The sequence below is a fragment of the Artemia sp. Qi Xiang Cuo genome, chromosome 19, assembly GCF_049724085.1.
Source record: "Artemia sp. Qi Xiang Cuo chromosome 19, ASM4972408v1, whole genome shotgun sequence".
NCBI classification, from domain to species: domain Eukaryota; kingdom Metazoa; phylum Arthropoda; class Branchiopoda; order Anostraca; family Artemiidae; genus Artemia; species Artemia sp. Qi Xiang Cuo.
In genome coordinates this window covers 43,927,299-43,951,847 of record NC_142812.1, presented here as the reverse complement: position 1 = coordinate 43,951,847, position 24,549 = coordinate 43,927,299, and the positions used below count along the sequence as shown (strand labels likewise).

General features: G+C 32.6%; 1 protein-coding gene across 2 annotated transcripts in view; it reads right to left on the bottom strand.

Annotated features, from left to right (window-relative positions):
• The window catches only part of LOC148940892 (anoctamin-10-like), a 155,485-nt gene that overhangs the window by 76,864 nt on the left and 54,072 nt on the right, over nt 1-24,549 (bottom strand). For both annotated transcript variants that reach the window (XM_089105291.1, XM_089105292.1), the window contains exon 2: nt 21,423-21,647. In XM_089105291.1, the coding sequence (XP_088961417.1) occupies nt 21,423-21,605 (183 nt within the window). In that variant the 5' untranslated portion in view covers nt 21,606-21,647. The remainder of the gene's footprint in view (nt 1-21,422; nt 21,648-24,549) is intronic.

Below are 24,549 nucleotides of genomic sequence, written 5' to 3'. Positions count from 1 at the left end.
AAATGCTTCAGGAGAAATAGACTATTGCTTCTTTCTGAACTGTCTGGGGAGTGGGTGGGGCAAGTATTTAGTGAAAATAATGCTAAAAAGGGGGAAATTAGAAGCTGTTTCCAAAAGATTTAGGATTCATTAACATTTTTCAACTTTATTTATTTTTTTCTTTTTGTACATATCTTAAAATTTCAAAATATGCTTATGGTTCTTACAATTGTTCTCTATGATTGGTCAGAGACACGATTTGGCTTTCCCACTGGAGGTTTTATGACTCCTCCCCACAATGGATTCAGATTGTTTTAGGACTCATCTCACTACCCATAACTCCATTCAACCTTGAGTGAAGGTATAAAAGTTTGATGAAGTATTTCTCTACTTAACAACTACATTAATAGCCTCCAAGATGATAGGACTGTATGATACAGAATTTATCGGATTAAAAAAATCATCTTGTGGTGTTATAATTGAATGTTCTTTTTTATTATTGTCTATGGATCTCGAAGAAATTGACTGTTATCATTGGATAGTGAACTATAATCTGTTTGAGGATGATAAAAGCTTGTGGAGTACTACATTACGTTATATATACAGACTGGGATTCTATGATAGAGCGATTACACCACTTAATAATACTGGTCAGGAACTGAGAAATGTTCAGGAGGAAGTCAGTGAAATTTGCAGCTTTTTCGGGGTTGAAGCACTCTACGTAAAGGGTAATGTACCTACAGATAAAGCTTTAATTCAAAAGTGTAACACTAGGATTCCACTTTTCAATCTAGAAGAGTTTAAGTGTCCTAAATTTGAAGGGGGTTATTACCGTCCCGATGACGAAGTTAGGTTCTTCGCGCAGTGGATACCTAAGGACATACCTGATCGTGATAAATCCATAAGACAGGGCAAAAAAAAAACTATTCTATATAACGAGATCACCGTTTCTGGATGTTTAAGTGTGAACTCTAAGTACTATTTTTATGTAAATATGTGTTTTTTTGTTTTTTTTTTGTTTTTTTTCTCAAAAAAAAATTTGTTATTACGTTTAAGCAATAAATATCTTTAAGCTTAAACCGTCTTTATTGTTTACAATAGTTTTATTAATTTATTTAAATTGTTAATACATTGTAAGTAAGTAACAATGACTTTCTTGAATTTGCTTCATGAACACAATACATATATTTAATTCAAGAAATCATAATAAAATCGCAAGTAAGTAATAAAGTCTTTATTGTTTTCACCTATTGGATACACAATACTGAAATTTCATTCAAGAAATTATGAAGGAATTGTAAATAGGTAACACACTCATTCTTGAAGTCACCTCTTATATGCACAATGCAGAAATTTCATTTAAGAAATTATCAAAAATTGTAAGTAAGTAGCAAATTCTTTCTTGAATTCGCCTCCTGGATAAATAAAAAATAAATTTCATTCAAGAAATTATGACAAAATTCTAAGTAAGTAACAAACTCTGTCTTGAAGTTACCTCATGGATACACAATGCAGAAATTTCATTTAAGAAATTATCAAAAATTGTAAGTAAGTAGCAAATTATTTCTTGAATTCGCCTCCTGGATTAATAAAAAAGACATTTCATTCAAGAAATTATGACAAAATTCTAAGCAATTAACAAACTCTTTCTTGAATTTACCTCAGGGATACATAATGCAGAAATTTCATTTAAGAAATTATTGAAAAAATTGTAAGCAAGTAACAAAACTCTTTCCTGAAGTCACCTCGTGGATACACAATGCAGAAATTTTATTAAGGAAATTATGAAAAAATTGTAAGTAAGTAGCAAATTCTTTCTTGAATTCACCTGCTGGATAAACAAAAAGACATTTCGTTCAAGAAATTATGACAAAATTCCAAGTAAGTAACAAACTCATTATTGTTTTCACGACTTAGATACACGATGTAGAAATTTAATTAAAGAAATTATGAAAAAATTGTAAGCAAGTAACAATTTCTTTCTTAAAGTCAACTCTTGGATACACAATACAGAAATTTCATTCAATAAATTATGAAAAAATTGTAAGCAAGTAACAAACTCTTTCCTGAAGTCACCTCTTGGATACACAATGCAGAAACTTCATTTAAGAAATTATCAAAAATTGTAAGTAAGTAGCAAATTCTTTCTGGAATTCGCCTCTTGGATAAACAAAAAAAGTCATTTCATTCAAGAAATTATGACAAAATTCTAAATAAGTAACAAATCCTTTCTTGAAGTTACCTCATGGATACACAATGCAGAAATTTCATTTAAGAAATTATCGAAAATTGTAAGTAAGTAGCAAATTCTTTCTTGAATTCGCCTCCTGGATAAATATAAAAGACATTTCATTCAAGAAATTATGACAAAATTATAAGTAAGTAACAAACTGTTTCTTGAATCCTCCTCCTGAATGCACAATACAGATATTTCATTTAAGAAATTACGAAAAAATTGTAAGCAAGTAACAAACTCTTTCTTGAATACACCTCATGGATACACAATGCAGAAATTTCATTAAAGAAATTATGAGAAAATTGTAAGTAAGTAGCAAATTCTTTCTTGAATTCACCTGCTGGATAAACAAAAACACATTTCGTTCAAGAAATTATGAGAAAATTCCAAGTAAGTAACAAACTCTTTATTGTTTTCACGACTTAGATACACGATGTAGAAATTTAATTCAAGAAATTATAAAAAAAGGAAAGTAAGTAACAAACTCTTTATTGATTTCACCTCTTGGATACAAAAAAAAAGACATTTCATTCAAGAAATTATGACAAAATTCTAAGTAAGTAAAAAACTCATTCTTGAATTCGCCGTTTACATGCACAATACAGAAATACAGTACAGGTTACGTGCGCGCACGTAACCTCGTCTAAATTAAACTTAAAAAAATGAAAAAAAGCTATGTCGACTTTTCATATTTTATTCAACATATCCGAGAAAGCGCTGGAGGGGGGCATTCCTGTCGACTTTTGGAGGAAATTGTCAGGTGTGGGACTCGAACCCACGACCCCATATGGGGACCAAATCCTAAGTCTAGCACCTTAACCACTCGGCCAACCTGACAATGGGTGTTGTCTAAAAAACCAGTCTGGTTGAAAACGTGGAGTTTTCGTACTGCTCACTTTTTTACAATGTGTAGGAATTAGTGGGGAATCCCTGGTCATTTGGAAAGGCGTCAAGGACAGGCATACAAATAATATGGTGATTCAAACCATATTTAGTTTTATTTAGAGTTTCAATAGTCTGAAAATTCTGTATTGCGAATGCGAACGATGAATTCAAGAATGATTTTTTTACTTACTTAGAATTTTGTCATAATTTCTTGAATGAAATGCCTTTTTTTGTATCCAAGAGGTGAAATCAATAAAGAGTTTGTTACTTACTTTCCTTTTTTTAATAATTTCTTGAATTAAATTTCTACATCGTGTATCTAAGTCGTGAAAACAAAAAAGAGTTTGTTACTTACTTGGAATTTTCTCATAATTTCTTGAACGAAATGTCTTTTTGTTTATCCGGCAGGTGAATTCAAGAAAGAACTTGCTACTTACTTACAATTTTCTCATAATTTCTTTAATGAAATTTCTGCATTGTGTATCCACGAGGTCTATTCAAGAAAGAGTTTGTTACTTGCTTACAATTTTTTCGTAATTTCTTAAATGAAATATCTGTATTGTGCATTCAGGAGAAGGATTCAAGAAACAGTTTGTTACTTACTTAGAATTTTCTCATAATTTCTTGAATGAAATGTCTTTTTTATTTATCCAGGAGGTGAATTCAAGAAAGAATTTGCTACTTACTTACAATTTTTGATAATTTCTTAAATGAAATTTCTGCGTTGTGTATCCATGAGGTAACTTCAAGAAAGGATTTGTTACTTATTTAGAATTTTGTCATAATTTCTTGAATGAAATGACTTTTTTTTGTTTATCCAAGAGGCAAATTTAAGAAAGAATTTGCTACTTACTTACAATTTTTGATAATTTCTTAAATGAAGTTTTTGCATTGTGTATCCAAGAGGTGACTTCAGGAAAGAGTTTGTTACTTGCTTACAATTTTTTCATAATTTGTTGAACGAAATTTCAGTATTGTGTATCCAAGAGTTGACTTCAAGAAAGAAATTGTTACTTACTGAGAATTTTTTCATAATTTCTTGAATTAAATTTCTACATCGTGTATCTAAGTCGTGAAAACAATAATGAGTTTGTTACTTACTTGGAATTTTGTAATAATTTCTTGAACGAAATGTCTTTTTGTTTATCCAGCAGGTGAATTCAAGAAAGAATTTGCTACTTACTTACAAATTTTTCATAATTTTTTTAATGAAATTTCTGCATTGTGTATCAACGAGGTGACTTCAGGAAAGAGTTTGTTACTTGCTTACAATTTTTTCATAATTTCTTAAATGAAATTTCTGCATTATGTATCGATGAGGTAACTTCAAGAAAGAGTTTGTTACTTACTTAGAATTTTGTCATAATTTCTTTAATGAAATGTCTTTTTTATTGATCCAGGAGGCGAATTCAAGAAAGAATTTGCTACTTACTTACAATTTTCGATAATTTCTGAAATGAAATTTCTGCATTGTGTATCCATGAGGTAACTTCAAGAAAGAGTTTGTTACTTACTTAGAATTTTGTCATAATTTCTTGAATGAAATGTCTTTTTTATTTATCCAAGAGGCGAATTCAAGAAAGAATTGGCTACTTACTTACAATTTTTGATAATTTCTTAAATGAAATTTCTGCATTGTGCATACAAGAGGTGACTTCAAGAATGAGTGTGTTACCTATTTACAATTCCTTCATAATTTCTTGAATGAAATTTCAGTATTGTGTATCCAATAGGTGAAAACAATAAAGACTTTATTACTTACTTGCGATTTTATTATGATTTCTTGAATTAAATATCTGTATTGTGTCCAGGAAGCGAATTCAAGAAAGCCGTTGTTACTTACTTACAATGTCTTCATAATTTAAAGAAATGAATAAAACTATTCTAAAGAATAAAGACGGGTTAGTATTAAAGATCTTTATTGCTTAAACGTATTAAAACATTTTTTTTTGAGAAAAAAAAACAAAAAAAAAACACATATTTACATAAAAATAGTACTTTGAGTTCACACTTAAACATCCAGAAACGATGATCCCATGATATAGAATAGTTTTTTTTTAACATGTCTTATGGATTTATCATGATCAGGTATGTCCTTAGGTATCCACTGCGCGAAGAACCTAACCTCGTCTTCAGGAAGGTGATAACCCCCTTCAAATTTAGGACACTTAAACTCTTCTAGATTGAAAAGTGGAATCCTAGGGTCACACTTTTGAATTAAAACTTTATCTGTAGGTACATTACCCTTTACGTAGAGTGCTTCAACCCCGAAAAAGCTGCAAATTTCACTGACTTCCTCCTGAACTCCACCCCTTCCCCCTTCACTATCCAATGATAACAGTCAATTTCTTCGAGATCCATAGACAATAATAAAAAAGCACATTCAAATATAACACCACAAGATGATTTTTTTAATCCGATAAATTCTGTATCATACAGTCCTATCATCTTGGAGGCTATTAATGTAGTCGTTAAGCAGAGAAATACTTCATCAAACTTTTATACCTTCGCTCAAGGTTGAATTGAGTTATGGGTAGTGAGATGAGTCCTAAAACCATCTGAATTCATTGTGGGGAGGAGTCATAAAACCTCCAGTGGGAAAGCCACATCGTGTCTCTGACCAATCATAGAGCACAATTGTTAGAACCATAAGCATATTTTGACATTTTAAGATATGTACAAAAATAAAAAAATAAATAAAGTTGAAAAATGTTAATGAATCCTAAATCTTTTGGAAACAGCTTCTATTTTCCCCCTTTTTAGCATTATTTTCACTAGATACTTGCCCCACCCACTCCCCAGACAGTTCAGAAAGAAGCAATAGTCTATTTCTCCTGAAGCATTTCAAGTCAAATGTTTACCGGGGTATTAAATAAGTAGCATTTTTACACCTCTCTCAAAACTTAATTTCCCCCTTCCTAGCTTTATTTTAATTGAATACTTGCCCCCCCCCCCCTCACTTCATATAAAGTAGTCAAAATAGAGCTTAGCCAAATCTAAATTTCATCATTTTTTATGTTATTAATTACACTGAAAAAAAAATTGAACACCTAAAAAGCCACGATAATTATTCTCTAGTTTGATGTGGCATAGACAATGCAATGTTTTGAATAATAGCAATACAGTAAAAATAAAAAAATATTTGTCAAGAAATATTGATTAGTTCAGAAAGAACCAATAGTCTATTTCTCCTGAAGCATTTCTAGTCGTATGTTTACCGGGATATGAGATCCATAGACAATAATAAAAAAGCACATTCAAATATAACACCACAAGATGATTTTTTTAATCCGATAAATTCTGTGTCATACAGTCCTATCATCTTGGAGGCTATTAATGTAGTTGTTAAGTAGGGAAATACTTCATCAAACTTTTATATCTTCGCTCAAGGTTTAATGGAGTTATGGGTAGTGAGATGAGTCCTAAAACCATCTGAATTCATTGTGGGGAGGAGTCATAAAACCTCCAGTGGGAAAGCTACATCGTCTCTCTGACCAATCATAGAGCACAATTGTTAGAACCATAAGCATATTTTGACATTTTAAGATATTTACAAAAAGAAAAAAATAAATAAAGTTGAAAAATGTTAATGAATCCTAAATCTTTTGGAAACAGCTTCTATTTTCCCCCTTTTTAGCATTATTTTCACTAAATACTTCCCCCCACCCACTCCCCAGACAGTTCAGAAATAAGCCATAGTATATTTCTCCGGAAGCATTTCAAGTCAAATGTTTACAGGGTTATTGAATAAGTAGCATTTTTACACCTCCCTCAAAACTTAATTTCACCCTTCCTAGCTTTATTTTAACTGAATACTTGCCCCAACCCCCATCACTGCATATAAAGTAGTCAAAATAGAGCTTAGCCAAATCTAAATTTAATAATTATTTATTTTATTAATTAAACTGAACAAAAAATTTAAAACCTAAAAAGCAACGATAATTATTCGCTAGTTTGATGTGGCATAGACAATGCAATGTTTTGAACAATAGCAATACAGTAAAAATAAAAAAATATTTGTCAAGGAATATTGATTAGTTCAGAAAGAAGCAATAGTCTATTTCTCCTGAAGCATTTCTAGTCGTATGTTTACCGAGATATTAAATAAGTACCATTTTTACACCCCCCCCCTCACAACTTAATTTCTCTTCCAAGCATTATATTAACTAAATACTTGCCATATCGGGACTTGTTCATTGTCTCGGGTATTTTACGATTTCTCATAGGCCACTGGCCTTATTGGGCTTTAGTGTGTGCCCCATTGTTTTTGTGTGGGTTCCATTGTAACTGAATCCCCGTGTAACAGAACCCCAAGCAACTGAACCCCCATGCATCTGAACCCTTGTGCAAGTGAGCCCTCTTTAACTGAACCCTCATGCAACTCAACCCCCGTGCAACTCCAACCTAAGCTAGCTCTGTTTTTTAACTATTATTCAAATAAGATCGTTCGTACAGTACAATTCGCGAATCCCTTATCCCTTTTTGCAAATATAGTTAGCTTTTTACGTAAAGTGATTTAACAGCATATGTCAATCAAACAATTCTGAGTGTAGCCTACTATTCTTTAATTAGCAGTATCGTACATTTTGTTTAAATACTTATTTTTTCATTTTCCAGATTCAAGATTTTTATTTAACACAAATGAATAGACAAGCTGAAGTATATAAAACGAGCCAACATAGAGCTACGATCGCAATGAATGGTACTTGTTATAAGAAAAAAATTTGAATTGCCAAAAAAAAAACAAAAAAAAACATGTTATGATGAAAGTGTTTCAAAAAGCCATCTGGTTGCGTCATATAATATCAATTATACTCTCAAAACGTGTTTGTTAACTCTATAGATATATAAAATAAAAGGATTGCTAGCTTTTTGCAATATAATCGTCAAACCAGACTGTATATTCATGCCTCAGGCTTGTAGTCGTGAAAATACACTGTATATTCATGTAATCGTGAAGACTAATAGCAATAAAGTAAAAATAAAAGAATATTTGTCAAGGAATTGCGATTAGTTCAGAACGAAGCAATAGTCTATTTCTCCTCAAGCATTTCTACACCCCCCTCAAAACTAAATTTCCCCCTTTTGAGCATTATTTTCACTAAATACTTGCCCCCACCCACTCCCCAGACAGTTCAGAAAGAAGTAATAGTCTCTTTCTCCTGAAGCATTTCAAGTCAAATGTTTACCGGGGTATTAAATAAGTAGCATTTTTACACCTCCCTCAAAACTTAATTTCCCCCGTCCTAGCTTTATTTTAACTGACTCCTTTCGGGGACCCCCCGCACTTTATATAAAGTAGTCGAAATAGAGCTTAGCCAAATCTAAATTTCATCATTTTTTTATGTTATTAATTACACTGAAAAAAAATTGAACGCCTAAAACGCCCCGATAAATATTCGCTAGTTTGGTGTGGCATAGACAATGCAGTGTTTTGAATAATAGCAATACAGTAAAAATAAAAAATAAAAATTTGTCAAGGAATATTGATTAGTTCAGAAAGAAGCAATAGTCTATTTCTACTTAAGCATTTCTAGTCGTATGTTTACAGGGATTTTAAATAAGTACCATTTTTAAACCCCCCTCAAAACTTAATTTCCCCCTTTTTAGCATTATTTTCACTAAATAATTGCCCCCGCCCACTCCCCAGACAGTTCAGAAAGAAACAATAGTCTATTTCTCCTGAAGCATTTCTAGTCAAATGTTTACCGGGGTATTAAATAATTATAATTTTTACACCTCCATCCAAAATTCCATTCACCCTGAATAGCGTTATTTTCACTGGCTACTTGACCCCCCCCCCCTCACTTCATATAAATTAGTCAAAATAGAGCTTAGCCAAATCTAAATTTCATCATTTTTTTATGTTATTAATTACACTGAAAAAAAATTGAACACCTAAAAAGCCACGATAATTATTCGCTAGTTTGATGTGGCATAGACAATGCAATGTTTTGAATAATAGCAATACAGTAAAAATAAAAAAAATTTTTGTCAAGGAATATTGATTAGTTCAGAAAGAAGCAATAGTCTATTTCTCCTGAAGCATTTCTAGTCGTATGTTTACCGGGATATTAAATAAGTACCATTTTTACACCCCCCCTCAAAACTTAATTTCTCTTCCAAGCATTATATTAACTAAATACTTGCCATATTGGGACTTGTTCATTGTCTCGGGTATTTTACCATTTCTCATTTAGAATGTGTTACCTCCAAAATTGACTCCCCCTCCCCCTCTCCTACCCTCCCCTGCCCCTCAGAAATGGGGGGACGAAGGGAACGTTAGATCCTATTTTAAATTGACAATACTTTTCAAACGTTACTTGTGTATTATACAGACCACATCGGAGAGGTAAAGCTAGGTCAAGTAACAAATTACCTGAGTTAACAACCCCTTTGGGGTTACCTTAACTGTTAATCAGTTTAATCTTTTTTTTTTCTCCACCGTCATACAATCCAATCACTAATTAGAATCATCCACACTCCTATTATTCAAAACATTAATTAATATCGTTCATAGAGTCCAATTTGCGAATTCCTTATCCCTTTTTGCAAAAATGTCAAATACTCACTCTCTTTGAAAAATTCACACTAAAAGTGTACAAGACTATCTAAAAAATGAATCAAGTTACACTCTGCATAGAAATCATAGACATGCTTGAGTACATTATACGTTGCCAAGTTTAAAAAAAAAACCTACTAATCAAGTTACTGTATATGGAGTAACCACCGCTCTCTCTCTGATTGACCCCAAAAAAATGGGTGTTACCTTAGAAACCCGTCTGGTAAGGCATGTAATCAAACTCTCAAAACATGCTTGAGTACATTATACATTGCCAGGTTTATAAAAAAAAACTACTAATCAAGTTACTGTATATGGAGTAACGACCGCTCTCTCTCTGATTGACCCCCCAAAAAAATGGGTGTTACCTTAGAAACCCGTCTGGTACAGGGGCACACCAAAAATGGTACCTCTTACTCTACTCTCGGTTCATTTCTTTAATTTTGTTTTTACTACTACCACTGCTACTACTGCAATTGCGACTGCTACGGCTACTATTACAACCATTGAACTAAATCAAAAGACTTTAAGTGTATCCAGGTTGTCAAAATGACATAGATGCAATATTTAAGGAACAGAATATGGTATTAAGTTGAAACTTTAGGCGAAGCTTGAGAAGGATGTGAAACTAAATAAAATGAAAGCACTTAATACTAAAGCAAATACTCTAAGCCGTTCCTAAAATATCACTGATACACCCTTTTGACAACCTTCATGCACATAGTGTGTTTTGATTTAATTCAACACTCCCCTCGACGGTCCCTGAAAGCTTCACTTCAATACCTTTAGCCTTTTCCTACACCGAGCATAGAACATGCCCCCGTTACCCAAAAACAAATGCTATATGCAAACCACCTGCAAATTGCATAACTTGCAGCCCTTGTCCCAATGGCTGTGGGAGGTCATGTCACCACAGGATGGATATTTTTGTGCCTTTCAACTAGGCTGAGCAAAATGGCCATCTCTAAACTTCGATCGGCACAAAAAGTGGCGTGGGAGGGGTTACTTGCTTTCCAATCACTTTTGTTTCTTAAAAGAGCACTAGAACTTTCAATTTCCAATGGAAAGAGTCCCCTCCAAAGTTTCTACAACAACTCCTTCCATACAAAGTGCCTTGGTGAAAATAAAAAAGAAGAGAAAATAATGCATAGAGCCCACTTCACTCTTTACTTAGGCGGCGCTATTGTTCTACCTATGATCTTGGTCAGGTTCTTTTGTTGTTGTTTTCTTCTTCTTCTTTTGGTGACGTTATGAGAAATCAAACACACAGCCCGAAAAAAAAAATAGTTTTCTGTGAAGTACAATTGACACTCTGGTCTTTCCGGTGTTACTCTGGTCTTACTCAATAGCGTTTTGGCCTCCTTTGGGCCAAAGTTGTTATTTCACACTAAAACTGGGAGGAATTACAACTTAGCTGCTAAATTACCTATTCTGTTTCTTAAAAAGGGAAGTAGAAATCTCAATTCCCATTCAAACGAGCCCTCCTCTTTTGTTCAACAACCCTTTATTGTTTATACAATATTGTTTTATTGCTATTGCTATACCCCATATTGTTTATACAGTCAGTCTTGAGAAAGAAAAATAATTAAAAACAAATAAACATGTACTAATGAACAACCTTCTCATAAAAAAATACAAATTTTCTACCAATATATCTTAAAAGCCACTGCTCCAAGACTCCCAGGTATACTAAATTTGGGCACTATAATTTTCATCAAGATCCCCCCCCCCCAAGAATCCCGACACCCATTGGTTTCCAACAGATTGTCATCAAACAGTTCGTCATCGAGCTGTAAGTAAGGAGAGACCCGGCTCAATAGTAAGCAAAACTCTAAAAAACCGAACTTTTATACCAATAGTTGTATCAAAAGAATCAGATTTTTATGTTGATTTTAAATATATAAGTTTCATCAAGTTTAGTCTTACTCATCAAAAGTTAAGAGCCTGAGAAAATTTGCCTTATTTTCGAAAAAAGGGGAAAACACCCCCTAAAAGCCATAGAATCTTAATAAAACTCACACCACCAGATTCAACGTATCAGAGAACCCTAGTGTGGAGATTTCAAGCTCCTATCTGCACAAATGTAGAATTTTGTATTTTTGCCAAAAGAAAGATCACGGATGTGTGTTTATTTGTTTTTTTGTTGTTTTTTTTTTTCAAGGGTTACGTGGGAGGATCTTTCCATGGAGGAAATTCTCATAAGGGAAGATAATTTCCATGAAGGGGGCGCTGGATTTTTCAACATTATTTAAAAAAGAATAAGAAATTAAATAAAAAACAAGTTTTTTCAACTGAAAGTAAGGAGCAACATCAAAACTTAAAACGAACAGAAACTATCGTATATACGAAGGGGCTCGTCCCATCCACAATATATCATTTTTTACGCTAATATATATTTAATAATCTCAAAAGAGCTATTTATTCTAATTAAACGGCCTTTGTGATTCAGGGGTCATTCTTAAGTAATTGGAACAAAATTTGCACATTAGTGTAAAGAGCGAGGTATTGACGAGGGGGCGAACCCCGCATATTACCTAATGAGAGTAGTAAAGCATTAATAGATACAAAACGTGATTGCGTAATTTGACTTTCACAAGCCTGAGGCATGGATATGCGTGCAGTTTAACCGGTACATTGGCTTACCACGGGCCAGTTACCTATTACTATGAACCCTACATGGCTTGGCAGACAGGTTTTCTATTGTGACACTCATTTTTTGTGTGTCAAACGGCTAAAGAAAGCTGGTGGTTACTCCATATGATAACTTGATTAGTCGGTTTTTTAAAAAAACTTGGCAAGCTATAATGTACTCAATTAAAAACCCTATATAAATGAGATGATAGTGTACTGTATAATGCACAAGTGATGTTTTGGAGAGTATTGTCAATTTAAAATAGTTTAGAAATAAAAAAATTTAACAAGAAATGGCTGAAAAGTAATTTGAGGGAGATGGGTTGCATGGAGGGTTGAGTTGCACGAGGGTTCAGTTAAAGGGCTACAGTTACACGGGGGTTTAGTTAAATTTTCGTCTGAAAAATAGGAGTTCACACTTAAAAAGTTCTATTAAGAGCTATTTTTATGGAAATGGTTCATTTTTGAACCAAAACTACGCTTTTCTGACTGAAGATACACATTTGAATGAGAAAAAGTGAAAATGTACACAACTGAAACAGAGAAGTGTGTTTTGACTGTATTTTCTCTAATTTCGTCTGAAAAATAGGAGCTCACGCTTAGAAAGTTCTATGAAGAGCTATTTTTTACGGATATGATTCATTTTTTAACCAAAACCACGCTTTTTTGACTGACGATATACATTATAATCAGGGATAATGTTTAAAAATATTCTAAAAGGTGATTCCCGCGAAAATATTGCAGTTTTCTATAAAAATGAATGATTTTCAAAATCAAAGAAAATGGTCCCCATTTAGCTAGTTAAAATTGCGCCTAAATTCTTGATTTTAATTCTAACTTAACTTGTAGTAATAGGACTTCATTCAAACAAGTAAATCAGCTTTATTTAATGTATAATAGCGCACAAAAAAAAAGACTATTATTTTTCATCATTCTTCCCTTCATGACCAGGTGCTAACGCCTCTATCTCGCTTTCACTTAGTTTCCTTCTTAGTATACGGTAGTAATTATGATTACGCCATCGCCATACTTCATAATAGCCATCATGCGTTATGTAATGATCATCATCCAATCTAGGCTTCCGATCTAAAAAAAAAAAATTTAAGAAAAACATTTTGCTAGTGAATTCAAATTTCAGAGGGGCTTAGCTCCCCTTCCCTCCAACAATAAAAAATCTTACGAATATGACGAGTATATTCGATAGAAACGGCAAAGCATGCTTTTTTTTATTATGTAAATAAAATCTCTCCTCCAGAGGTATGTTTACAAGTTTCAATTGTTTTGAAAAACAGTTCTTTATCATTCAGAAACAAGCTTTTTCCAAACATGTTGTATTTTTCCGGTTTGAATGAAAAGCTTGCGTGTTACAAAGAGAGTGAAAGTTTTGGGAGTCAAATTTCACAGGCTCTTGCTATAAAAACTCGACTTTACAGCTCTTAATGCTGTTCTGGGTGCTAAACGAGTCATTACCAAGGACTGGAATCCCCCCATAAGCATGGTGACATACGCCAACTGGCAAAATACTGGAAAAGGGTACAGAAAATCTGCAACTACGAGTGCCGGCATGGCTTCTGATTCAGATTGCTTCTGAGTGATGTTTAATGTCATATTTTTGGTCATTTTTGGTGCATAGTTTTTGCAGTACAGAGTAGTTGGAACCTCAGATAACTCAAAGCTTATAAACCCAGTTCCAGTTTTAAAAATAAAAGATGCCGTTATCTATATATTTAAGGTGATTTAAGAAATAGTAAAAGATATGGTCTTTATTGTACAATTTGTGGGGGTATAACCAACTCGACCTTATAAGGTGAATGAAGGATCTTTTAAAGGCATTTTGGAGAAAAATATTGTTTCAACATTAAAATCTCCAGTACATGTTAGACCAGATCATAACCTCCAAAGTCACTTCTGTTATCAGTCGTAATTTAAAAAGATTTTTTTCCCTGTATTGTCTGTAGGCGGTAGCGTACATTAGGAGAGGGCTACATGAGCAATCCTCCCCTCCATCGAGATCTTCATAAAAGGGAAAAGGAGGATTTGTATGCAAACTATTAAATGGAAAAACAAGTCACAACAACTGGTTTTGGCCCATATTCTGTAATAATACAATGTTAAAATTAGCCCCTGATTAGTATTAACATCTTCATCTAGGACCAATTTCAGCCTGGTGCTATAAACGATCGTAAACGGCCGAAAAGGCTCATTTTGAGTTTTACTCGATTATTTATTGTAATCGCTTTTCAGTTTGGGATTCATTTATTTATAGATGCTGATTAGTGGTAGTTTCACGTTTGGTGGATTATTTGATTTTATTTTTTCTCAATTTTTGTTTAATGGAATTCCTTACCTTTCTTTGAAAAACTTATTTTGTAGAAAAGGTCAATATAAAAGTGTTATTCAAATTATTCCTTGAGTAGCTACCACTGTGAGGGATCTCAGCCCTTTTTGGCCCTTGATGCAATAGGCAATGGGATAATATAGTGAACATAGCTATAAATTTAATAACATAAAATATTTGATTCAATATGTGAAACGCATTAAGAACCTTATTCGGCATTGGGCCAGGTTTATAGACTGCCTATAGACGGTCCGTAATTTAAGCTACTAAAAGTCTAAAACTATAGAGTCGTTTATTGAACAATTCGTTGCTTCACGAAAAGGCAAGGGAAGATTTGGTTTTCTTGTAATCTTCAAGAACTTACTTTTGATTTAAGTTGAGTTTGTGAAAATTTAACCTTGGCCTTTTCTATTTATTTCAGCATCATTGTGTTTTAACTCTATATGTGGTTATGAAGTTTTCCTAAGACTATGTATTAATAACAAAAAATGAGTAAAAAATAGTTTTGCAATTGAAAATTAAATTATGTTTTGGAGGCCAATTTGACCAAATTAAGAGACGTATTGTTTAATTAAAATAGGAAGCTTTTTTAAAAGTATAAAACGCTTTAATTTAGAGAGTATCATATTAAAAATATGCTTGGGCCAGGTTTATAGACTGCCTATAGACGGTCCGTAATTTAAGATACTAAAAGTCTAAAACTATAGAGTCGTTTATTGAACAATTCGTTGCTTCACGAAAAAGCAAGGGAAGATTTAGTTTTCTTGTAATCTTCAAGAACTTAATTTTGATTTCAGTTGAGTTTGTGAAAATTTAACCTTGGCTTTTTCTATTTATTTCAGCATCATTGTGTTGTAACTCTATATGTGGTAATGAAGTTTTCCTAAGACTATGTATTAATAAAAAAAAATGAGTAACAAATAGTTTCACAATTGAAAATTAAATTATGTTTTGGAGGCCAATTTGACCAAATTAAGAGTTTGAATATTTCAGTAGTGTTCTGTCGTGGTTTACCTTGTCAAAGAATGGTTTACCATGTCACAGTTACATTCTCTTGATTTTTCAAAGTTCATTTTGAATTTCTTTCGTTGAAATGCAAGAGTTGGAATATTTCAGTAGTGTTTTCTTGCGATTTACCTTGTCACAGTTACATTCTCTTAATTTTTCAAAGTTTATTTTGAATTTCTATCATTGAAATGCAAGAGTTGGAATATTTCGGTAGCGAATTTATGGCAAATCCAGGGAAGAATTTTTTTTGAAACGCTTTCTGGGTCTCATTACAAAAATGACGTTCATCGTAAAAACATAAGATGTTCCCACAAAAGGATTTTCGTTCTTAATTAGAAAAAATTAAAAAAAACACTTTTTCCCACAAAATAACTTTTTCAAAAAAAAGTAAAGAACTCCATTAAACAAAAATAACATCAAATAATCTACCAATCATGAAACTGCCACAAATCAGCATCGATAAATAAATGAAACCCAAAATGAACCGAAATTACAATAATTAACCGAGTCAAACTCAAAACGAGCAGAAATTAACATAAGTTGGGCGCGAAACCCATATGCGTTCCCAAGACCAGAACAAAATTTGCACTTTACTGAAAAATAAAAGTGAATGATTCGAATTGTAAGAATGAACTGAACAAACATCACTCCATTTTTAAGACATTTTAACATAAGTTGGACGCAAAACACCTATGCCTTCACAAGACACGAACAAAATTTGCACTTTACTGAAAAAATACAAATGGTTTTACTTTTACACCTTTAATAAATCAAATGATATTAACATTTTGATTATTAAATATCAATATATGTATATTAAACTGACAATGCACATTCACTTTTATTTTTCAGTAAAGTGCGAATTTTGTTCTGGCCTTGGGAAGGCATAGGGGTTTCGCGCCCAACTTATGTTAATTTCTGCTCATTTTGAGTTTGACTCGGTTAATTATTGTAATTTCTGTTCATTTTGGGTTTCATTTATTTATCGATGTTGATGTGGAAAAAGTGTTTTTTTAATTTTTCTAATTAAGAAACTGAATTACAAAATCAAAATTAAATTGCATTTACTACTTTTCATTTAAACTAATGCAGTTTCTATAAAAAAATTTGAAATTATTTCGTTTAAACTATTGCAGTTTCTATAAAAATAACTAGTCGCTCCTTACTTACAGTTCGTTACCACGAACTGTTTGAAAAAATATTAGTGTTGTTCCTTACTTTCAGTTGGAAAAAAAACTAAGCTATGTCTAGCGATAAACTTATTAGAGTGACAAAAACATTTTTCTTGGGTTGATCTAGGTTCATTTAGAGTCGCGCGCGACTCTAAGTGAACCTAGATCAACCCAAGAAAAATGTTTTTGTCATATACATATAGACACATATAGAGTTAAAACACAATGATGCTGAAATAAATATAAAAGGCCAAGTTTAAATTTTCACAAACTCAACTGAAATCAAAAGTAAGTTATTGAAGATTACAAGAAAACAAAATCTTCCCTTGCCTTTTCGTGAAGCAACGAATTGTTCAATAAACGACTGTAAAGTTTTAGACTTTTAGTAGCTTAAATTACGGACCATCTATAGGCAGTCTATAAACCTGGCCCAATGCCGAATAAGGTTCTTAATGCGTTTCACATCTTGAATCAAATATTTTATGTTATTAAATTTATAGCTATGTTCACTATATTATCCCATTGCCTATTGCATCAAGGGCCAAAAAGGGCTTAGATCCCTCACAGTGGTAGCTACTCAAGGAAGAATTTGAATAACACTTTTATATTGACTTTTTCTACAAAATAAGTTTTTCAAAGAAAGGTAAGGAATTCCATTAAACAAAAATTGAGAAAAAATAAAATCAAATAATCCACCAAACGTGAAACTACCACTAATCAGCATCTATAAATAAATGAAACCCACACTGAAAAGAAAATACAATAAATAATCGAGTCAAACTCAAAACGAGCATGTTCAGCCGTTTACGATCGTTTATAGCACCAGGCTTAAATTTGTCCTTGATGAAGATGTTCATACAAATAAGGGCCTAATTTTAACATTTTGTTATTCCAGAATATGGGCCAAAACCAGTTGTCGTGACTTGTTTTTTCATTTAATAGTTTGCATACAAATCCTCCTTTTCCCTTTTATGAAGATCTCGATGGAGGGGAGGATTGCTCATGTAGCCCTCTCCTAATGTACGCTACCGCCTACAGACAATACAGGAAAAAAAAAATCTTTTTAAATTACGACTGATAAAAGAAGTGACTTTGGGGGTTATGATCTGGTCTAACACGTACTGGAGATTTTAATGTTGAAACAATATTTTTCTCCAAAATGCCTTTAAAAGATCCTTCACTCACCTTATAAGCTCGAGTTGGCTATACCCCCACAAATTGTACAATAAAAACCATATCTTTTACTATTTCTTAAATTACCTTAAATATATAGGCTAGATAACGGCATCTTTTATTTTTAAAACTGGAACTGGGTTTATAAGCTTTGAGTTATCTGAGGTTCCAACTACTCTGTACTGCAAAAACTATGCACCAAAAATGACCAAAAATATGACATTAAACATCACTCAGAAGCAATCTGAATCAGAAGCCATGCCGGCACTCGTAGTTGCAGATTTTTTGTACCCTTTTCCAGTAGTTTGCCAGTTGGCGTATGCCACCATTCTCATGGGGGATTCCAGTCCTTGGTAATGACTCGTTTAGCACCCAGAACAGCATTAAGAGCTGTAAAGTCGAGTTTTTATAGCAAGAGCCTGTGAAATTTGACTCCCAAAACTCTCACTCTCTTTGTAACACGCAAGCTTTTCATTCAAACCAGAAAAATACAACATGTTTGGAAAAAAAGCTTGTTTCTGAATGATAAAGAACTGTTTTTCAAAACAATTAAAACTTGTAAACATACCTGTGGAGGAGAGATATTATTTACATAATAAAAAAAAGCGTGCTTTGCCGTTTCTATTAAATGTAATAGTCATATTCTTAAGATTTTGTATTGTTGGAGGGGAGGGGGGCTAAGTCCCTCTGAAATTTGAATTTACTAGTAAAACGTTTTTCTATTATTTTTTTTTTTTAGATCGGGAGCCTAGATTGGATGATGATCATTACATAACGCATGATGGCTATTATGAAGTATGGCGATGGCGTAATCATAATTACTACCGTATACTAAGAAGGAAACTAAGTGAAAGCGAGATAGAGGCGTTAGCACCTGGTCATGGAGGGAAGAATGATGAAAAATAATAGTCTTTTTTTTTGTGCGCTATTATTAATTAAATAAAGCTGATTTACTTGTTTGAATGAAGTCCTATTCCTACAAGTTAAGTTAGAATGAAAATCAAGAATTTAGGCGCAATTTTAACTAGCTAAATGGGGACCATTTTCTTTGATTTTGAAAATCATCCATTTTTATAGAAAACTGGAATAGTTTCACGGGAATCATCTTTTAGCATATTTTTAAACAATTTCTCTGATTATAATGTATATCTTCAGTCAGAAAAGCGTAGTTTTGGTTCAAAAATGAACCATTTCCATAAAAAATAGCTCTTAATAGAACTTTTTAAGTGTGGACTCCTATTTTTCAGCCGAAATTATAGAAAATACGGTCAAAACACATTTCTCTGTTTCAGATGTGTACGTTTTCAATTTTTCTGATTCATATGTTTATCTTCAGTCAGAAAAGCATAGTTTCGGTTCAAAAATGAGCCATTTTCATAAAAATAGCTCTTGATATAACTTTTTAAGTGTGAACTCCTATTTTTCAGACGAAATTATAGAAAATACAGTCAAAACACACTTCTCTGTTTTACTTGCGTACATTTTCTCTTTTTCTGATTCAAATGTGTATCTTCAGTCAGAAAAGCGTGGTTTTGGTTCAAAAATGAACCATTTCCATAAAAATAGCTCTTAATAGAACTTTCTAAGTTTGAACTCCTATTTTTCAGACGAAATTAGAGAAAATACAGTCAAAACACACTTCTCTGTTTCAGTTGTGTACATTTTTACTTTTTCTGATTCAAATGTGTATCTTCAGTCAGAAAAGCATAGTTTTGGTTCAAAAATGAACCATTTCCATAAAAAATGCTCTTAATAGAACTTTTTAAGTGTGAACTCCTATTTTTCAGACGAAAATTTAACTAAACCCCCGTGTAACTGTAGCCCTTTAACTGAACCCTCGTGCAACTCAACCCTCCATGCAACCCATCTCCCTCAAAACACTTTTCAGCCATTTCTTGTTAAATTTTTTTTATTTCTAAACTATTTTAAATTGACAATACTCTCCAAAACATCACTTGTGTATTATAGAGTACACTATCATCACATTTATATAGGGTTTTTAATTGAGTACATTATAGCTTGCCAAGTTTTTTTAAAAAACCGACTAATCAAGTTATCATATGGAGTAACCACCAGCTTTCTTTAACCGTTTGACACACAAAAAATGAGTGTCACAATAGAAAACCTGTCTGCCAAGCCATGTAGGGTTCATAGTAATAGGTAACTGGCCCGTGGTAAGCCAATGTACCGGTTAAACTGCACGCATATCCATGCCTCAGGCTTGTGAAAGTCAAATTACGCAATCACGTTTTGTATCTATTAATGCTTTACTACTAATGAGGAATTTCGCCCCCTCGTCAATACCTCGTTCTTTACACTAAAGTTAAAATTTTGTTAAATAATGGCCTATATAAGTAATAATTTGTTTCTGGTATTTTCCAGCGAATCTTAGCAATAAAACAAGTTATTTCCAACTGAAAGTAAGAAATAACATTAAAACTTAAAACGAACATAAATTATTAAATAGATTTTTTACAGATCATTTCTTTCATTCATTTCAGTGATTTGAGAATTGCTCAACTTGTTACTTTTATTTTCATAAAAATAGTTTCGACACCTTGAGCCGTTTTGTTACTATGCCTTATAAAATTAGTTCCGCAAATATCGCTAATTTAAGTTACGTGTAAGAATCTTTCCATTGAGAAATTTCTCGTGGGTGAAGGGAATTTTCTATGGAGGGGGAGCTGGATTTCCTGACATTTAAAAAACAATGAGTAATTAAATAAAAAACAAGTCTTTTTCAACTAAAAGTAAGAAGCAACATTAAAACTTAAAACGAACCAAAATATTACGTATATGAGATGGGTTGCCTCTCCTCAATAGCTCACTCTTATGCTAAATTTTTTTTTTCACTTTTAAAGGAGATTATTATTCTAATTTAACACCCTTTGTTATTCAGGAGTCATTCTTAAACAACTGGAACAAAAATCAAACTTAGGTTGTTATAAGGTTATTATTAGTTTAAAAAAAAAGTAAAATCAATATTCAAATTTCGTTTTAATTATTCATGTACGCTGAGCCAAATTCAAAACCTGCATTAATTCAAAAACATTCAGAAATTACATAAACAAAAAACAAGTTTTTTCACTGAAAGTAAGGAGCGACATTAAAACTGAAAACGAACAGAAATTATTCCATATATGAAAGGGGCTGTCCCCTCATCAACGCCCCGCTCTTTACGCTAAATTTTTTATTGTTTTATAAGGTAGAGTTTTGAGAAAGAGTCAAACTTTAGCGTAAAGAGCGGGGCGTTGAGGAGGGGACAGCCCCTTTCAAATACGGAATAATTTCTGTTGGTTTTAAGTTTTAATGTCGCTCCTTACTTTAAGTTATAAAAAAATTGTTTTTTTATTTAATCCAACTTCAAAAACCGACACAATTCTCACAGGGGTCTTCAATTATTTAATCAGTAAAAAATTAAATTGTAAATTTTAAAACCTTTGAAGGATCGTAGGATTCCATCCTCATAATCAATTCGGCTCCATTATTTAATACCCTTTGACGGAATTTCTGTACAATCCACTCAAGTGTTTCATAGGCAATATCAGGAGCAAACTCGACAACATATAAAGACTCAGTTGGGTTAGTGTTATTCAGTAGCTCCAGTCCCCGAGGACCCATGGTAGAAGAAATCGATGAATTGTCTCACTTCAGTTCTTTTAGCTAAAATAAATTTCAAAATTAGAATAAGTGAGATGAAAATGAGAGTAGAAAGGACCCTATAACTCGTGACAGGACCACTTGGTTTATGGTCCTAATATGGGCATAGAGTCATTAGGGAGAACACGTGGTTAATGGGGTCAATGACCTAAAGTCAGTCATTAATTAAATTGTTTCCGGGCAAAGTTTAATAATGTCTGACAGGTACTATCAATCATTAATCAAATTGTTTCCAGGCGAAGTTTAATAATGTCTGACAGGTGATGTCAAGATTGATTGATATGTCACGAAAGGGGAATTAATTTGTTGTTTCTAAGGGGAATTCTTGATTCAAAAAAGGGGAATTAATTTATTGTTTCTAATGGGAATTATTGATTCACGAAAGGGGAATTAATTGTTGTTTCTAAGGGGAATTATTGATTCAAGAAAGGGGAATTAATTTGATGTTTCTAAGGGAAACGTGGGGAAGAGATATATTGATTACGTAATCGAAGGGAGAGAATTCCCGAGAAATTGATTACATAATCGGTAGAACCCTATAAGGAGCTCGTGACGGGAATTTATTTATGGGCATAGAATGACGTAATCAACTAGGACAAATGGATTTCTGTGAAATTGATTACATAATCGGTAGAACCCTATCAGTAGGTCATGACGGAAATCCATTTAAGGGCATAGAATGACGTAATCAACTAGGACAAATGGATTTCTGAGAAATTGATTACATAATTGGTAGAACCATATCAGAAGGTCATGACGGGAATTCATTTATGGGCATAGAATGACGTAATCGACTAAGACAATTGGATTTCAGAGAAATTGATTACATAATCGGTAGAACCCTATCAGGAGGTCCTGACGGGAATCCATTTATGGGCATAGAGTGACGTAATCAACTAGGACAAATGGATTTCTGAGAAATTGATCTCAACACCAAGAAATACTTTTCAAAGACCATTTCAGAGCAAGTTACTTTCTTAATGTCCCTCCTAAACCCATTTTGCAACTTGAAGTACTTATCTTTTTCACCCACAACTATACTTTACATTTTTTTCTAGAACGAAACAAAAATAAACGCATGTAAATGAAGATTTCAGAGCACGTTCATGTCAGTTTGTACATAATAAGAACATTTTAAAAATAGACGGACTAATCTAATTAACAAACCCCTATAAATTGAAGCTTTTTTTAACCATCAACATCAAGAAGTACTTTTCAAAAGACATTTCAGAGCAAGTTCCTTTCTGAATGTCCCTCCTAAACCCATTTTCCAACTTGAAGTACTTATCTCTTTCATCCACAACTATAGTTTACAGCTTTTTGGATACCTCAACACCAAGAAATACTTTTCAAAGACCATTTCAGAGCAAGTTACTTTCTTAATGTCCCTCCTAAACCCATTTTCCAACTTGAAGTACTTATCCTTTTCATCAACAACTATACTTTACATCTTTTTGAGTGTCGCAACACAAAGAAATACTTTTCAAAGACCATTTCAGAGCAAGTTACTTTCTTAATGTCCCTCCTAAACCCATTTTCCAACTTGAAGTACTTATCTTTTTCACCCACAACTATACTTTAAAGCTTTTTGGATACCTTTCAAAGACCATTTCAGAGCAAGTTACTTTCTTAATGTCCCTCCTAAACCCATTTTCCAACTTGAAGTACTTATCTTTTTCACCCACAACTATACTTTACAGCTTTTTTTGATACATCAACACCAATAAATACTTTTAAAAGACAATTTCAGATCAAGTTGCTTTCTTAATGTCCCTACTAAACATATGTTGCAACTTGAAGTCAATATCTTTTTCACACACAACTAGACATTACAGCTTTTTGGATGCCTCAAAACCAAGAAATAATCGATATACACCATTTATGTGCATGTTACTTTAATACGAACCCACCTACGCCCATTTTCCAACATTATGTACTCACCTTTATCACCCTCTAACAAGAATTACTGATTTTATGATAACTCATCGCCAAGGAATACTTCTCTTTGACCATTCCAGTGCTCGTTACATTCTTCATGAAAATTCTAAAACCTTTTTCCAGCATGACACACATATCTTCTTCACAACCAGTTATACTTTACAGCTTTTTGAATACTCCCGCACCAAGCAAAACTTTTCAAAGGCATTTCAGAACAAGTTCTTTTCTTAATATGCTTCTTAAACCAATTTGACAAATTCTAAATTTTTCCATAGTAGATAGAAAAAGCTATATCATAGCTGTGAATATTTTCTCGAAAGATAAGCAGTTCTATTTCAATTTTAAATTTTCTCAATGAAGTGAAGAAAAGTTCAAGTTCTCTTCTGAATTTTCTCAATGGAAAAGAAATTAGTTTTTATTCAATTCTATTTTTCCAAATAATATAAAAATTTTCCACTTTAGTTCAGATTTTTCTCAAAGGGATGAAAAATTTAAAATACTGTCCCAAATTTTCCCAACGAAGTGAAGAAAAGTTCAAGTTCTCTTCTGAACTTTACCAAAGAACACACTTCAATTCTAATTTATCCAGAGAAAACAAAAATGTTCCACTTCAGTTCTTTATTTCACAAAGACATAAAGAAATTTAAAGTTCAATTCTAATTTTTCGGTGTAAGATAGAAAAAGTAATACCATACTTGTGAATATTTTCACGGAAGATAAAAAGTTCAAGTTCAATTTAAAATTTTCTCAACGAAGTCAAGGAAAGTTCAAGTTCTCTTCTGAATTTTCTCAATTAATAATAAATTCGCTATTGTTCCTTTCTACTTTTCCAAATAATATAAAACATTTCCACTTTAGTTCAGATATGTCTCCAAGAGATAAAAAATTCTAATTACTGTTCCAACTTTGTCACAGAAGATAAGAAAGGTCAAGTTCTCTGCTGAATTTCACCAAAGAACACAATTCA